We start from the raw sequence: 17,856 nt of genomic DNA on the forward strand, positions 1-17,856 counted from the left end.
CTCCAGGCTCCATATTCTAGCACCTGAGAGAATGGCAGTCTTCAAATAAAAATGGGAAAGTTTCTCTCTTTTTGGCATAGCTTCACTTGGAGAGACTTTTCATATCTTGAGCTAAACTCTTTTATCTGTCTGCCTTGGGATTCTTCCTTTGATGTGGAGGCAGAAACCAGGGCGGCCCTTCTCTTTGTGCATCAGTTAAGCCTCTCACTTCCATGTGTGAAATACCTGTGGGTTAGCTATTATGATTGCTAGGGAGTGTGGGGTTATGTAAAAGAAATAAGCAAACAGATCACTGCTTGGAAGATTGGAAGGAGAAGCAGCTATTAAATTACAGAGGTTAGAGGTGCATTGGTCTGCTGCAGCAGAAGCAACGAAAGCTTGAATAATTTTATTAAACTCTTTCCACAAGAGTGCTGAGAGTGGCTAAGAGGCCTCTATTCCCCTCACAGAGCTACAGTTCCCAGAGTCTCCTGGCAAGAGGGGTTGACTGTCAAAACCACTCTAGGGTAAGGTAAAGGTAAAGGACCCCTGGACGGTTGAGTCCAGTCAAAGGTGACTATGGGGAGCGGCGCTCATCCCGCTTCAGGCCAAGGGAGCCGGTGTTTGTCCGCAAACAGCTTTCTGGGTCATGTGGCCAGCAGGACTAAACCGCTTCTGGCAAAACGTGACACCATGATGGAAGTCAGAGCACACAGAAACGCCGTTTACCTTCCTGCCACAGAGGTACCTCTTTATCTACTCACACTGGTGTGCTTTCGAACTGCTAGGTTGGCAGGAGCTGGGACAGAGCAATGGGAGCTCACTCCATCGTGGGGATTCGAACCGCCAACCTTCCGATCGGCAAGCCCAAGAGGCTCAGTGGTTTAGACCACAGCGCAACCCGTGTCCCTCACCACTAGGAACTGCAGCTCCAGGAGGAAAATCCAAGATCTCCTAACAACTCTCAGCAGCTTTAATGAACTACAGTTCCCAGGATTCTTTGGGGGAAGCCATGACTGTTGAAGTGGTACAACAGGACTTTAAATGTATGGTGCAGATGGAGACTGAGAGAAGACATAAATCTAAGATTCCCATATCCAAACCAAACACTGCAGTCCAGCCTTGGTATCTTGGGCTCCGGGAATCTCTGGATCACAGTGTTTTTGAACTACAACGCCCATCATCCCTTGCTTGCAGGACCAGTGCTCAGGGATGATGGGAGCTGTAGTCCAAAAACAGCTGGAGACCCAAGTTTGGGAAACCCTGCCAGGGATCAATAGTGATGCTCAGGCCCAGAAACATCTCTGTTGTCACCACTGGCCTTCAAGTCTTTGACTGAGTTACTGCTCTTTTCTGGGATCATGATTCTACCACACTGTCATCTAGGCAACTTCTAGAATTCTTGATCTCAAAAGTTGGCGATGCCCACTAAGCTTATATGGTGAGTGAGATATCTATCTATCATCTATCTATCTATCTATCTATCATCTATCTATCTATCTATCATCTATCTATCTATCTATCTATCTATCTTTCTATCTATCTATCTATCTATCTATCTATCTATCTATCATCTATCTATCTATCATCTCTCTCTCTCTCTCTCTCTCTCTCTCTCTCTCTATCATCTATCTATCATCTATCTATCATCTATCTATCTAATCTGTCTACCTATCATCTATTATGCAACATTTTGGTGGCGATACCCATCAATGGCCTATTGGCTAGTCTAGCTCAATAGACCTTCCATGTCATGAGGCACTATGCCTTTATGTAGCAAACACTGCCCCAGTTGTGAGCTTTGGGGAACATCTGGCTGGCTGGTGTTGGCAGCCAAATATTGTGATTAGGGTGACCTTTGGCCTTCTCCAGCTGGTGCCGTGCAACCTCTTAGGTTTGAAAGCTAACAGCATCAGATATCCAGAGTGCTAATTCTAGAAACCGATTCCTCAGGGGAGTTTTGCCTGGATGCACTCAGAAGAAAATTATTGTATATTTTTTATTAACACATAGAAAATTCTGAAGAAAATACAAAATGGTATTACTTTAAGGGGAACAGTGAAAAAACAAACCTCAAGAACTGGGCATTACAACTTTCATTTACGACAAAGGCTTCTTTCATTTTTTTTATAAAAACAAAAACAAAACCCCAAATCTTATTAAGATTAAGCAAGCACATTTATACAGCAATGACAACAAAACAGAGCTTGAAATAAATGGAAATATTGGTAATGGGCGTCAACCCTGCGCCCGGTTATACTGACTTCAGTAGGGTGACACAACCTAGCCGCATCAAGGCTGAAGCCTGTTGGTTTTGACCACCTTGTAGTGACCAAGGTTGGTGTTCAACTATGTCCTACTCGGAACAGATCCATTAAAATTACTGAACCTATGTTAGTCATGCCCATTAACCCCAATGGGTCTACACTGAGTAGGACTAGCATTGCATACCACCCCAGGCTCCCCGCAGTCCACTTTCTATCCAAACAAGTATTCCAACATGAAAAGTAAATGACACAGTTCAGTTGCAAAAACGAAAAAAAGTAGTCTTATTTCTGCTGCAAAATAGCATCGGACACAAATGTTTTCTGGGCAATAGTTTCATTATTGTATCCATCTAGCGGAAAACATGGCATAGCACTAAAAAAAAATGCACTCATTTCCATTTGCTCTCTCTACCTTTCCGTCAAACTGCTCATGATACGTTTATAGCTGTGGATGTGGCAGCGCTAAGCACTTCTCTCTCTCTCTCTCTCTCTCTCTCTCACACACACACACACACACACACCAGGTGCTAATCCTGAACCTCCTAGGCTATAAGAGCTAGCAAAAATTGGGCACATTCAGTTTCCTGGATCACCCACTAAGCTGAATGCAGCCCACCAGCTTTGCCAGGTGTTTATAGGCCAGTATTGGCATTAACACCTGGGATCATCAGGCAGCTGCCAGTGACAAATGTCAGCAGGGCCCACGCTGTGGGTGCTTGACCCACCTGCTCACCTGGCACCAGTCGTGTCACTCTCAGGCTTTGTGGGAAATCAAAACTGTGCCTTTCCAGACTCAGCCCAGCAAGTTCACATCTGGGGACCAAAAAAAGGTGGGCTGGGAAGGTCCTTCCAAAGGATGGGGAGCTCTTAAGCTGGTTCAGTGTTTAAAGTACCTGTTTCTAAAACAGCAAGATAGGTTTACAGAGTCTCTGGTAGGCTGCCAAACATGTATTACCAGTTGTGCAGGCCTGCTTTGAAACTAACACTGTTTGCAGGACCCTCAAAGTGGCCACTCCATCCAGGGCTCATTCATAGAAATGTATCTTGATCTACTGGTACCTGCTGTCCCTCGAGATGCTTCCTTTGTACCCAAATGCTGCACCGTGGAGCCAAACCAGAAACACAATAAAATGCTCCGTGGGTGAGCTTTTAGCCTGTTGTGGCTGATCAATCATCTGGGTATGTCCTAGAGAATTTGGAAACAGCTCCAATGTCAGGCTGATCAATTGTCTACTCTAGCTGCACCACCACATCAGATCGGACCATGCTGAAAAGCTAAAAAATGGTTGTTTCCCCATCTTTCTAACCTCACACAGTGGGTTTGGAATTCTTGTAGGTGTGTCTAAACACACAGCAGTAGCTCCGCTTTCTGTTTTGTTTAATGGAGTTGTCTCAACCTTAGTAAATCTAATGGTAAGCCACTTTCACAACCTTCAATTTCCCTCTGCTTTGCCACCATGTCGTGGTTTATTCCCTGCTCTTTCAAGCCCTTACGTAAATATTCATGCTGCTGCAGAAACTGCACTGCTAACACACCCAACACACCCATACCCACATCCAAGGGTATTCTGCCAGCAGCACAAACAACCCTCCTCTCCTTCTCTCTCTATTTTGCTCTTGAGAAATCCGTGCACAAACCCATTTTGCAAAGCTGGAATCCAGATAAGAATCAACCCAAGTTCTCTTGAAGAAGCGGCAGCTGGTTATCTGAATGGTCCCACCTCTATCTGAAACCAGCCAGCCAGCACTTTGACATGGGAAATTCAGAATTCTGATGGCTATGCATAGCTAGAATCTTCCGTTTTAAATCAGCTGAAGATCTGCATCAGCTGTAAATCCGAAAACTAGTTTACTGTGTATAAAAACTGAACCTGGAGTGATCTCAGCCTGAATTCCAGCACATCAAACTGTGTCCATCAAATGTGGCACATCAGAGCAACACATATCACCAATCTACTCTGTGATATGAAATTGTGCTACAAACTTTTTTGTGTAGAATAAATTAAACATTGAGACCCATGGACAGTTTTTCCTATTCACCCTACATACTAAGTCCAAGATTTCAATCTAAAGTTTTCAGTCACCAGCTAGCCAATAAAGCATCAAGACTAAAATTTAGCTAAACTGCAAACTCCAGGGGGAGAGGAACATTGCAGAAACCACAAAATACTCTTAAAATACTTTGGCATCGTATGTACAAAATGTGCAGTCAGTGTCATGCCTGGGTACCACAACAGATCAAAACTGGATTGAATGGGGGAAAATAATTTGAAATGCTTAGTCAATAAAAACAAGTATTACCCCCCTAAGCTATTCAAAATGATTTCATCAAAGACATTAGCACACCATGTACACAAACACAGCAATGCTATGACATGATTACAAATTAAATATTTTAAAAGTGGTTTTTTTTAAATACAACGTAAGACCAATCAAATTAAGTGCACAGAACATAATGCAGAATACTGGTACGTACAGTGACAAGGATATTGAACAAAGTTATTATATTTATACTAAGCAATGCTTTAATATAAAAGAGAGTGTCAACAAAGCTAAATGGATTACTCTTCTTTATGTTGCAACAAAGACCAGCATTCTCCCCTTGGTGGCAAACAACTACATCAACAAAACATAATGACTTAGTTTCCCCAATCTCATGCTGTTTCCTGTAAAATGCTGGACAATGCTGAGTAACGCCCCCCCCCCCCCGAATACCCAATGTAGCCATCAAAAAGTGCAATAAAAATACACACTGCATTTATAAAATGTCCTGTATGTGGTTCAAAAATCTTTGGAAGCATGTTATGACACGTTAGGCTGTACAAACTGATGCATTTCAGAGGCTCCCAAAGTTAACCAAGAGTCTTTTTAAAAAATAATAATAATCAAAGAGGGAATGTTCTGTTCTTTTCTCAAGGCTGGTCCTCTTTTGTGTGTGTGTGTGTGTGTGTGTGTGTGTGTGTGTGTGTGTGTATCCCCAGACATGGAGTAGCTCAGAAGCAGGTTCCAAGACAGACCCATGAACTGCTGAGTGGCTTCTGGCGTCTGGAAGTTTACAGATCCATCTTGGAGCCAGCCTCATTATTCATTTAGACAAGAATTTTACATGTCTTTTCTAGAACTGGGACCTTTCGTTCTTTTCCTCTCTTCAAATGTTGTAAAAACAATGGACAACCCACAGTGGAAGAAAACCCTACAATACGTCTTCAAGTAAAATAGCTCCTGAAATCAAGAACTCCAGAATCATATGCTACATTTCCCTAAAACCTCTATTTTAGTTTCTGGCATTCAATAATAAATTACGTGGGAAACACCACATTTATTTAATACTGCAAAGTCAGCCTCGGAGCAGAGGTGCGTGTTAAACAAGCATGGCGCTGTTGCTGAAAATGACGTCCGTGCATTTAGTTTCCCCTCCATATCCCCTTGGTTGCCACTGGGAAGAGGTGTTGAAAATGCAACAGAATGACATTATGACATGGATAAAGAGAGGAACGCGTGGACTTCCAGATGTTGTGGACTCCAACTCCCATCAGTCCTACCAGCATGGCCAATAGCCAGGTATGATGCAAGTTGCAGTCTAACCACATCTTGAGTGTCAAAGGTTCATCATCCCTGGGATAAATTTTTTTATTACTCATTGGGGAGAGAAAGGGAAAACTGGACATGGCGCTCCCATTTTCAAAAACAGCTTTGTGTTTTCTTTTGTAATGTGTAGCCCAGCCTTCACACTACGATGTTAGACAGAGGTGTGGAAAAAGCCCCATCATGGCATTATGGCATGGGCTAAGTGGGGAACCTGTATGTCCCTCAAGATGTTGTGGCACTCCAAACTCCCATCAGCCTCAGGGAATTATGGGAGTTGGAGTTTAACAGCATCTGGAGGGCCACAGGTTCCGGTTCCCGATCCTTGATCTCAGGATAGAAACGACAGCGTTAAAAACCCTCCAGTTCAACCAATGGGCTCACCCAGCAGTTCCCACCCATCCCTCCACATTGATCATGTAAACGAAACATTGGAATAGTGTCTTCACTGTGTCTCATCTTGCAAACCATCAAGAGTACCTTTATTATGTCTCCTGATCCTCTCTTTTTTTTAAAGTGTGTATCTACATCTAAGTGAAAAACTCAGGCTAGTGTTGTCGGTGTGCCCTATTTTGCTCGGTGAAAACACATACTGTGTAAACGGAAGCAGAACGTGGCCCTGTGTTTTCAGTGTGCACTGTGGAAGAAAGCACGCTGGAAGAAAACAAAACAAAGGGAAACCTCACTCTTACACTTTTCTTTTTAAAGTTGAAATGATGACTCTTAACCAAACAGAAGCTGCTGCCCAACAGCGAGATGTTACTGGGGGCTACCTGTTGACCTGATCAAGCTCTTGTGTAAATTGGGGTTTTGACTGTGTCGGTTTCTGCTGCGCACAGAAGAAAACATTGTATTGCAACCTGGGACTTTGCATTGGTGGAGCTGGCGGAGATGGACTGTTTTGTAATGGGCCCTGAAAGTTCCTTTATTACTGTAGCTTTTTTGGCATATGTGGCAGGTTATTGGCAAACTGGAAGGTATGCTTGAGAAACTCTCGTTAGTCTTCTCCACCAGAGAACAGTCTTGGTAGAGGTCTTCATTCGGGATCAAAGGTGGACTTTCACAGCTTTCGTCACTGTCCTCCAAAACCCCAGGACCTTCTTCATTGTCTCCGTCAGAATCCCAAGAGGAATGAGCACTGCCCTCCGACTTGATGCTGGACGTTGTGCTTAAATCCAGAACGGCCCCATCGTTTACCAGGTCATACTGGTAGCTCTCGGGGCAGGCCTCTCCCATCTTGCTCATTGGGAAAACCAGGCTGCCAGTCCTGTTCATCCCTTTGAAGATGACCGACGTTTGCTGCCCAACCTGTCCTATCAAAGAGTCGCCTGGACAAATCTCTTTCGCCATATCCTTCAAGAGGTACGTTGCATTGAAATGGTGGTTCTTGATTTCCAAGGGATCTTTGGTCAAAAGCTTATGGTGAAGGTTGAGGTTGGAGCTATGTCTGGAGAAAGAAGATCAGGGATGCTGTTAGAATCAAGGAGGAGAAGCAGCTGAACAGTCAACACTTAGCACAAACTCTGAATGTGAGCATTGTCCCAGCGTGGATACTACCCCTCGCCCAAGTGATGAATGCTGTAACAGCAATGTAACCATGGTGTGGAGATAGAGGCACCTTCCTTGGGTACAATTGAGATAAGGGTACTAAATGGGCAACCAAGGGCATGTAATATATTGATGGCTATGCCTCTAGGATGACCTGTCTCATCACAGCACTGCAGTCATTTCTCTTTGTTCAGGCTTGTGGGAAGGGCGAGGTGAGGATTGTATTTTTTCTGTTGCTGCGGTTTCATTTGCATGGAATTTATGTTGGCCTCTCTTAATATGATTGGTTTTAATTTTATGTATTTCTGACCTGAGACCTTCAGATGAAGAGCAGAATAAATAAAATTATTTTTAAAAATATATCTGTCAGGGAACTGCCATCGGAGCCAGGAGTGGAGACAAGGCTCTCAAGCGATGCCGGAGAAGGGCCCAGCAGGGAGAGAGGGGACTCATCGGCCGGGGAAGGAAATCAGCGTGGCACCAGGGAGAAAGGCGGGCAGAGGCGGGCTTCGGAGAGATGGCTCCAGGACTCTTCGCCAGAGACCAGCGGGGAGAGCACGGGTCCTCCGCTGCCCACACCCACCCTGCGCAGAAGACTTCCGCGCAGGGAGGCTAGGCGGAGACTATCCGTCAAGGAGCTTTTATGTTGGAAGAAGTTCAGGAAACGCCCACTGACGGATTCTGCCAGTGACTGAGACAGCCGCAGAGTCAGGGCTGTCCAGCCAGGGAAAGGTTTATCCAGGCAACCTTGCCAAGAGTGGCGGCAACTTACGCACGAGCAAACCCCAATTTCCATTACAATATCTTAAATTCAGTCCAGTTTGTTTGATCTCCGTACCATAAACAGCTAACAGAGCGTAGGGTGACCAAGACAGCCACATTAGCAAAAATTTTAAAAGGACAAGATACATCAAGTGGTGGAGAACTTTTGGTCTTCTAGATGTCACTGACTACAACTCCCATCAGCCCTAGCAAGCATAGCCAATGGGCAGGGATAACGGGAGTTGCAGTTCTGTGACATTTGGAGAAACAAAGGTTCCCCACACCTAATATCCATGAACAAATGGTGCCATAGCCTTAAGTAAGACAACACATTTTCTCCCAGTACAGAACAGCTAGTCCCGTTTTTCAAGATGAACAGCCGGATGCAGCAGCTAGTTCTGAGGTCTGGCGAGGGCAGTGAGCCAGCCAGAGCAGCCCTGTTGCATTTTCTCCTTAGTTCTGTCCCCACAGCCTGACACAGGAAGGCAAATCTGGCCACTACATACTGCTAGTAAAAGGTAAATGTAAAGGACCGCTGGTTAAGTCCAGTCAAAGGCGACTATAGGGCTGTGGCACTCATCTCGCTTCAGGCCGAGGGAGCCAGCGTTCATCCACAGGCAGCTTTCCAGGTCATGTGGTCAGCATGGCTAAACCGCTTCTGGCGCAACAGAACACCGTGACGGAAGCCAGAGCGCATGGAAATGCCATTTACCTTCCTGCCACAGCGATGCCTATATATTTACTTGCACTGGTGTGCTTTCGAACTGCTAGGTTGGCAGGAGCTGGGACAGAGCAATGGGAGCTCACCCCATCGCGTGGATTCGAACTGCCAACCTTCTGGTCAGCAAGCCCAAGAGGCTCAGTGGTTTAGACCACAGCGCCACCTGTGACCCATACTGCTAGTGGAGAAGGGGGGAAGCGGAAGCAGGAGGCAGCAAGATTTGGGGCCAGCAGCTTCTGAACAGGAACAGTCATATCTGACTGCAATCTCAGACCTTAAATAGTCCACAACAATTCTTCCTGTTTGTTAGCTACTTCCCAGCTGGCAATGGGATTGAATTGGAACCTGCTCCTGGGAAGAGCAAGACGGGGAACGTGTGGCTCTCCAGATCCTGTTTGACTCTCAGTGCCCATCATTCCCAGCCAGAGGAACAAAATGAATGTCTGGAATTCAGTTGGAGGTGATGTGCTTCTGAACACCAATTGCTGGAAATGGCAGCAGGGGAGGGTGCCGATGCACTCAGATCCTGTTTGTGGGCTTTCCATAGGCACCTGCCTGGCTGCTTTGAGAACAGCATGCTGGACCAGACAAGCCCTTGGCCTGATCCAGAAGGCTCTTCTTATGTTCTTATCTGCCCAGAGGGCAAAAAGGGAAGTGGGAGGGGAAAGCAGAGGGGGCAGGCAGGGAGTAGGCTGAACAGATGGTGTGATTGATGGAGGAGAGGAAACTAAGTCCTCTGCCATCAGTTCAGAAGACGATAGATGATAGATAGATGATAGATAGATAGATAGATGATAGATAGATAGATAGATGATAGATAGATAGATAGATAGATAGATAGATAGATAGATGATAGATAGATAGATAGATAGATAGATAGATAGATAGATAGATAGATAGATGATAGATAGATAGAGATGATAGATAGATAGATAGATAGATAGATAGATAGATAGATAGATAGATAGATAGATAGATAGATAGATAGATAGATGATAGAGATAGATAGATGATTGATTGATTGATTGATAGATAGATAGATAGATGATTGATAGATAGATGATAGATACATAGATACCACTGTAGATTTTGCTTTGAAAATTTAGGGAAACAGCTGAAAAGGCAAGTTAAATGCAAGACCTTGTTACCCTACGTGTGCAAGAAATTGCATCTCTAAAAACGACAACCCACAAATAAAATTATTTTCAACCACTGTTATCTACTAGCAATGAAATTTCCAGGGTTTCATTTAATGCCGTGGTTCCCAATGTGAGGCACACGCCCCACAGGGGGGCGAGTTGTTGTTGTTTTTTTGGGGGGGAAGACAATTCAAGATTGAGTTATTAACAGTGAATGGCCTTTTAGGCTTCCTCCACGTGAACAGGACTTTACTTTTTGAATAACAGTATTCTATGTCACGGGGTGTGGAGGGGCATCAGGATTTTAGAGACACTTAGGTGGGGCATAGCTAAAAAAAGGTTGGGAACCACTGATTCAATGCCTTCTTCTCCAGGGGGAAAAGCAAGGTTTGGTCCCATGGATTTTCAGTGCTCCAATAAGGTACGGAACAGCATGAGGAAGATACATGGGGTGAGGGGGCACACCACAAAAACATGCTTCAAAACTTATTTGCATTTCAGACTAGGCTCCATTGTAGGACTATTATTTTATTTTTATTTTTTTTTTAAATAATAATAGAAGGATTATGTGCACTCTTTTCTTACCTGTCTCGACTTCTACGAGAAGGAAAGGCAGCACTGCAACCCTCCACGGTGCAAATATGCATTTCTTTTAGGTGTACGTTTTTAAAATGCATTTTCACACTGTAGGGGTTTTTAAAGGTCTTCTTACAGATGTCACAATGGAAACGGCTGTCTTCCCTCTGAAGCCCTAGCGGCGCATGTTGACTGACACGATCTATCTCTTTAAAAGCTTCGAAACCAGGAACGGCTACACTCCTACCGGACAGTGTGCCAAACGCCCCCCTACTCAGCAAGTGGTGTTGCAATTCAGCGCAGTCGTTCATTGGGATCCTGTAATTCAGTTGCTCTTTAAGATAGCCATGGGGTTCTGTCACTGCTTTGATCACATCGCGCTGCTGGTTCGAATCTTTGCAGGCATTTTCACAAGAAACTACCTTTAACAATTTGCCTTGTTCGGGCTTAGCTGTTTTCTCAGGGCGATGCAACTCGTCCGCGTTGGTGCATGTGTTATTTGGCTCAACAGATTTAAAATATGTCGGCCCTCCATCTTCAGAAATGGATTTTTGTGATGTACCTGAATGGGACTTCTTTTCCATTGGGTGGTTTGGGTTTTTTTCTATCCTAGAACTGCCCATCTCAACATGCCCGTCACTTACCGGCCGAGGAGGCATGTCGTCTTCCGAGCTGGCAACTTCGTGAGCTGCGCTAGGGGTATCAACGGCTTCTGTCTCTATCTTGATGGGCATGCTAGACTTGCGGGATTTTTTCTTGGGCAGCGCATCAAAGGGCGATTCGTTGGAAACCAGCGGCTCAGGGATTGACGAGGAAACCAGAGGTAGGGAAGGAAGGGTGCCGGGAGTATTTGCAAGTTCAGCCGGTGTGACCGGACTGCGATAGAATGGAAGAACTGGCTGCACGGTCCTCAAGTTTGGAAAGAGAATGCCATTTTGGCCAGTACTGTGAAAACCTGGCTGTGTCTTTGAATCGCTGCAAGAGCTTCCGTAGCTGGAAACGGATCTACTGTCGGGAGGCAAAATATTAAAATCCGTCCGTTTGTTCTCTTCCAGTCCGGTGATGGCCAACCCGTTTCTCAGATCTTTATCCCGGTTGTTCCTGTTCATTGGCATGTGAAGTCTAGGGTTGGGGTTGGCACTGTGTCGATTTCGGCTCCGGAGGGAGCTAAAGACCATGTTGCATCCTTCAATGGTACATTTATGTTTGATCTTCAGGTGGACAGCGTTGTAGTGGATCTTCAGAGTCCCTTTGTCGTAAAAGGTCTTTTCGCACGCTGTACAAAAAACACGCCCTCTCCTCGTGGCGAAGCCGTTTTTATCGACAGATTTTATTTTACTTTCTGGGGAGAGCTGGCTCATTTCAGGCTTTGTGATGCTGCCGGGCGAACTTAAATCGCTTGGAGAAGTGTCGTCCTTCAAAGCGATATCTGGGCTGGTTGAGGCCACCTCCTTTTCACCTTGAAATGAAGACTCGGAAGTTAGGAAGCTGTTTGTTTCCGCAAACTGCATGGGAACATCTTGCTTGAGTTCATTGCTGCAGTCCTGACTTTGCTCCATCAAAAGCCTCTCAGGGGGTGAACCTATGAGGGGCGGAGGAACAGGACTGAAAAACTGAAACGGCAACATGAAGGCCATGTTGTTGACAACGTTCTCAAAGTGGTGGATGTTGACAGGGTTCATTTTGTCCAAGGAAGCCGGGAGGCTTGCACTCCTCTGACTGCAGCTTTCGATGAATGCCCTAATATCCATATTGGCTGCGGTTGTGGGGATGATGATGGACTGCCCTTCTTTCTCCTGAATCGCCATTAACTCCACAATGGACTTGGTCTCGCCAAAGCGCAGAAATTGCTGCAAAGTAGCCAGTTCTTCTTCACTGGTCATGATACTCCAGTGGTCCAGGACCTTTCCTGCAGCATCCTTAAAAAGACAACAGACAACACTGTACGTAAAAGAGGAACACACCAACATCAAATTCATATGGATGCTTCAGTGCAGGGGCAGCTAACATACCGTATTTATCGCCCTATAGGACGCCAAAAATGAAGGGGAAATGTGTGTGCGTCCTATGGGGCGGATGCAGGCTCCTTGGCTTCAGTGATAGCAACGCAAAGCCTCTGAAGCCTGTGCTCCGGAGGCTTTGCGTTGCTTTCACTGAAGCCAGAAGAGTCGGCTCTTTGAGGCTGGCGGTGGGGGAAAGCAGGGCTTCCCCACATCGCCAGCCCCACAAGCTGGGTCGAAAAGCCCGCAGGAGCCGCGCACCCTTTAAAGAGCGAGCGGCTCTTGGGGGCTTTTCCCCAAGGAGGGAGAAGGGACTGACTGGCCGAGTCAGTCCCTTCTCCCTCCTGTGGGCTTTTGCGGGAGATGGGGGAATTCCCCTACCTCCCGCAGAAGCCGTGCGCTCTTTAAAGGGGCTGCGCGGCTTCTGCTGGCTTTTCTACGAGGTGGGGGAATTCCCCCACCTTGCAGAAAAGCCCGCAGGAGCCGCGCAGCCTTTAAAGAGTGCGCCGCTCTTGAGGGCTTTTCCCCAAGGAGGGAGAAGGGACTGACTGGCCGTTTCAGTCCCTTCTCCCTCCTGGTCGAAAAGCCCGCAGCAGTCGCGCGCGGCTCCTGTGGGCTTTTGCGGGAGGTGGGGGAATTCTGCCACCTCCCGCAAAAGCAGGAAGAAGGTCTTGGAGTAGCGCACAGGCTGCGTGCTCCCAGAGCTGTGGGGGATCATATTTTTTCCTTGATTTCCTCCCCCGAAAACTAGGTGCGTCCTATGGGCCGGTGCGCCCTATAGGGCGAAAAATACAGTAGATATTGTTGGACTGTAACTCTCATAATCCTTGACCATTGGTCATACTGGCTGGAGCTGATGAGGTTTGTAACCCAATGGTATTTGAAAGCACAACGTTGCCTACCTCTTCTTGAGACGCTTATGCTTAACTTGCAAAGCGGAAGGGCCACAGCTCAGTGGCAGATAATCTGCTTTGCATTCAGATTCAAGTCCCAGGTTCAATCCCCGGTGTCTCCAAGTGTGGCCAGAAAAGACCCATGCCTGAAACCCTGAAGAGCTGCTGCCAGTCAGTGTAGACAATATTAACTAGACAGACCAACGTTCTGAATCAGCTCCCTATGTTCCTGTGTGCTCAAGTTGCTACTCTGCATGGCCTTCTCCACCTCCCAGTAAAAAAGGAGACAAGACAGACATGCTCCACTCACTCACTCCTTCTGATGTCCTGTCACTCGTCCCACTCACTCACTTGCAGTACAACACACCTGGGATTCTGCTTGCCAGAACAGGTGAAAGATGCTCCATGCACCATGATAACCACAGAGGGAGCAGGCTAGGGGAACTGTGTTTGCCTTGTCCCGTGCTTCAGTGGGAGTTTGAAAGGGCTATATTTGGGGTCAGGATGGCAATAATAATAATACAGTCATACCTCAAGTTGAAGTAGCTTCGGGTTAAGCATTTTCGGGTTGCGCTCCGCAGCGACCCGGAAGTAACGGAGTGTGTTACTTCCAGGTTTTGCCACTCGCGCATGCGCAGACGCTCAAAATGACATCACACGCATGCGCAGAAGCGACAAATTGCGACCAGCGCACGTGCAGACGTGGGTTGCGTTCACTTCAGGATGCGAACGGGGCTCCGGAATGGATCCCGTTCGCATCCAGAGGTACCACTGTAATAATAATAATAATAATAATAATAATAATAATAATAATAAATATTTATTTATTTATACCCCGCCCATCTGGCTGGGTATAAATAAAACATTAAACATTAAAAACTTCCCTAAACAGGGTTGCCTTCAGATGTCTTTTAAAAGTCAGATAGTTGTTTACTTCCGTGACATCTGATGGGAGGACATTCCACAGGGTGGGCACCACTACCGAGAAGGCCCTCTGCCTGGTTCCCTATAACCTCACTTCTCGCAGGGAGGGAACCACCAGAAGGCCCGCAGAGCTGGACCTCAGTGTCCGGGCAGAACGATGGGGGTGGAGATGCTCCTTCAGATATTCTGGGCCGAGGCTGTTCAGGGCTTTAAAGGTCAGCACCAACACTTTGAATTGTCCTCGGAAACATACTGGGAGCCAGTGTAGGTCTTTCAAGACCGGTGTTATATGGTCTCGGCGGCTGCCCCCAGTCACCAGTCCAGCTGCCGCATTCTGGATTAGTTGTAGTTTCCAGGTTACCTTCAAAGGTAGCCCCGGTGGCATTCCTGATTTGTACTGTTATTTTTTTTTTGGTAGGGGGCAGCTCAGACTAAATAGACACAAGGTGAGGGTTGTGTCTTAGGGTTAGCATTAGGCTCATCTGGCTTAGTATTGTCCACAGTGACTGACAATGACCCTACAGGGTTTCAGGCAGGGGTCTATCCCAATCCTACATGGAGATACCCAGAAGTGAACCTGAATCTGAGACCACCTGCATGCAAAGTAGATGCTCTAACACTGAGTTATCGCCCTTCCTATAAAGTGACCAAGTGATGGCCAGAGTTGGAAGTGCAGGGTGAGGAGGGTGAGCAGGTCAGGATCCAGCTCAGGAACCCACAGCTGCCCATCACTATTCCAGGCAGTTTTCTGAGAGGTTAGGCTTCTTTGTCTAGCCCAATCCACCCAATTTGCTAAGGCGGAGGGCAGCTTGTCTTGGCAATTCTGTGATATATATTATTCTTGGATTTCAATCACCCCAACATTTGTTCTTTCTAACACAGCACCGATGATTAGAAAGTATTTTGCAATCACCCCAGAAAAAAAATGAAGACGTGTACCAGCGAAACAACATGTACGAATGGAGAGAGAGAGATGGAGCAATCAGAAGAAGATTTAGCTCCACATTTAAGTCAAGTATTCTTCCACTGCAAGTTTAATAATCTTCCAAGCTACTAAGATCAGAGAACAAATGAACCTGCATCGATCCTTCGCCAGTGTTTACAGAGCACAGCTGTAATTACACTAGAGTGTTGCAAGTTCTTTCAAACTCCAGCCATACCTAACTTTTCCCAATATCTGTAATAAATATTTTATCACAGAACATGTATTTGATGGCCTACTGAGGGTTTTCACTGAGCACACAAGACTTCTCTAAGATGATAAAGAATGTATCATCATCAATTTTTCATGCAAAAAAGGTTCAAGGTAATTGAGCCCATATTTTTTAATCCTAACACTAAAAAGCAAAATTATCAAGTGCCATGAAATATTTATTCATACCATAACGTAAATCATAATGCTACTTTACATTGAAACAAGAATGCCAATAGAGAAGCAGCATTTGTGTAAACATAAGGAGCTAACTTCTGCCCCGGTGTAACGGTACTGATGATGCTGGAAAAGTTCAAAATGGCATCACTGAAATAGATAAATTTATGGTGAATGTCTGCATTATAAGGGTGCTAGTGCGGCTTCAAGTTCTGATGCAACTGGGTGAGCTGCTGGGATGCCAGCAGAACGTTCACAAACATTCAAACTTCTCAGGAAACAAAGCTTGCAGAAAGCTTTTCTTAAAAATTCTTTGTACTTCTCCAGATGTTGGGGTGCCCACCAACACACAGACCACTGGTTTCTCGGCCTCATTTCGGCCCCGATTCTCTTGTCACCCTCCTAGCGGGAGCGAGGACCTAGAGATGTACCTGTAAGACATATCCACGTATGTAGTCTTGAAGTGTCCAGTCCAGAGCATGGAGGATATGAATGACTTCTTCTTGCTTCAGGACACTGAAAAGCCGATCTAAGAGAATTTTGAGACGGACAGGAACTGCCTGAGTTCCATACAGCATGAGGCTGCTGATATCAAATACCACATTAGACTGGACTATTTCCACTTGGCTTGTGGGGTATAGGTTAGGGATCCTTAGCTTACTTAAGGCTGAAAAGAAAAGGAAAACAAAAGGCGAGTGACTACTTACGTATAAATGGGTATGAAACAATTAGACAAAAAGAACACCATTGGGGTACTAGGGGTTTGAACTTGAACAGTATTTCCCAATTATTTAAGCTTGGGGAGGGGTTGGGTGCAAATTTCTGGTTTGGCGCATGATCCCTTTGTTAGGTTGGCTAGGCTAGGGATGGATGGGGCTGTGAACTTTGGTTAGCTCCATTTTTCCACCTGGAAGGCACCATGTTGACTGTAATAATCATCACCATCTTTTTACCCCACCTATTCGACTGGGTTGCCCCAGCCACTCTGAGGCAGCACATACAAAAAACATACTAAAATATTAAACATCAAAAACTTCCCTATACAGAGCTGCCTTCAGGTGTCTTCTAAAGGTTGTATTGTTGCTTATCTCCTTGACATGTGATGGGAGGGCATTCCACAGGCTGGGTGCCAATACCAAGAAGGCCCTCTGCCTGGTTCCCTGTAAACTGTCCCCAGTTTAGCCTAAATCGTGTTCTGAACATTCAGAATTATGTAATCCTCTTGCAAAGCAAATTGCTATTAGTTACGTAGCAATTCATACGAGTTATGGATTGCACCAAAGAAGTGCTTTACTATCCCAAAGCTGAGCTGAATATGACTCTATAGACAATTAGCAATTTCTGAGTTTTGTTATTAGTGACTTTGCAATGTCTCCGTTAATAAACTGAAAACTGTACTTAGACAGCTGGTGGCTACTTGGTAAGGCAAGGATCTTTTATTTTCTTTTAAAATTCTTTGAGGTTTATTACCATGTGCTACCCATCCATGCCGACACTGGTCACATTGTCGCTGGTTTATTTTCCCAGGTTTGAAGCACTGGCAGCTGCAGCTTACCAGAGTGCAACGGATGGCCTGAAAGAGCAGAAAGAGATTAAAAAGTTAAGGGGTGAGTAACATGTGCAACACGCTGGAGAGAGGAAAGGGGAAGGGGAATGGAACAAGCATGGGCAAATATGCAAAAAATGAAGAATTATGAATATGCATAGATAGGGCTGCCATATGTCTGGAATTTCCTAGACATAGCTGGGATTCGTTCGTGAAAAATAGTGTCCGGGTAGAATTTTAAATGTCTGTGAAAACCTGGGTGTATGGCAGCCATATTGGAAGTGGGATTTTTTTGGTCAAAATTCCTAAAAAAGAGCTCCAAAACATCATATTTGGGGGGGGGATTTTTTTGGGAGGGAAAGCTGAACAACTTTTGTGTCTGGATTTTCACTTGTTGAAATATAGCACAATAGTCACAATGTGGGTCAACCTTTTTATGGACTGTACTACTTCAGACTAAGGATGGTTTCTCAAAGTTTGTCATTTTTCCAGTGTCAGGTTCAGTGCTTCACATTTCCCCATTAGTTTGAGGGTGTCTCTTTTTCTT

The 17,856-nt window shown here is 45.5% G+C and overlaps 1 protein-coding gene across 3 annotated transcripts in view; it reads right to left on the bottom strand.

Moving 5' to 3' along the window:
* Positions 1 to 1,964: 1,964 nt before the first annotated feature.
* Positions 1,965 to 17,856, bottom strand: part of BNC1 (basonuclin zinc finger protein 1) — a 38,003-nt gene continuing 22,111 nt past the window's right edge. For 2 of the 3 annotated variants that reach the window (XM_077918851.1, XM_028705910.2), the window contains exons 2-5: positions 17,234 to 17,336; positions 16,195 to 16,430; positions 10,587 to 12,496; positions 1,965 to 7,278 (exon numbers count right to left, since the gene is read on the bottom strand). In XM_077918851.1, coding sequence (XP_077774977.1) covers positions 6,591 to 7,278; positions 10,587 to 12,496; positions 16,195 to 16,341 — 2,745 coding nt within the window. In that variant the 5' untranslated portion in view covers positions 16,342 to 16,430; positions 17,234 to 17,336 and the 3' untranslated portion in view covers positions 1,965 to 6,590. The remainder of the gene's footprint in view (positions 7,279 to 10,586; positions 12,497 to 16,194; positions 16,431 to 17,233; positions 17,337 to 17,856) is intronic. The other variant, XM_077918852.1, reaches the window with a different exon arrangement.

The sequence above is a fragment of the Podarcis muralis genome, chromosome 14 (assembly GCF_964188315.1).
Source record: "Podarcis muralis chromosome 14, rPodMur119.hap1.1, whole genome shotgun sequence".
Classification (NCBI taxonomy): domain Eukaryota; kingdom Metazoa; phylum Chordata; class Lepidosauria; order Squamata; family Lacertidae; genus Podarcis; species Podarcis muralis.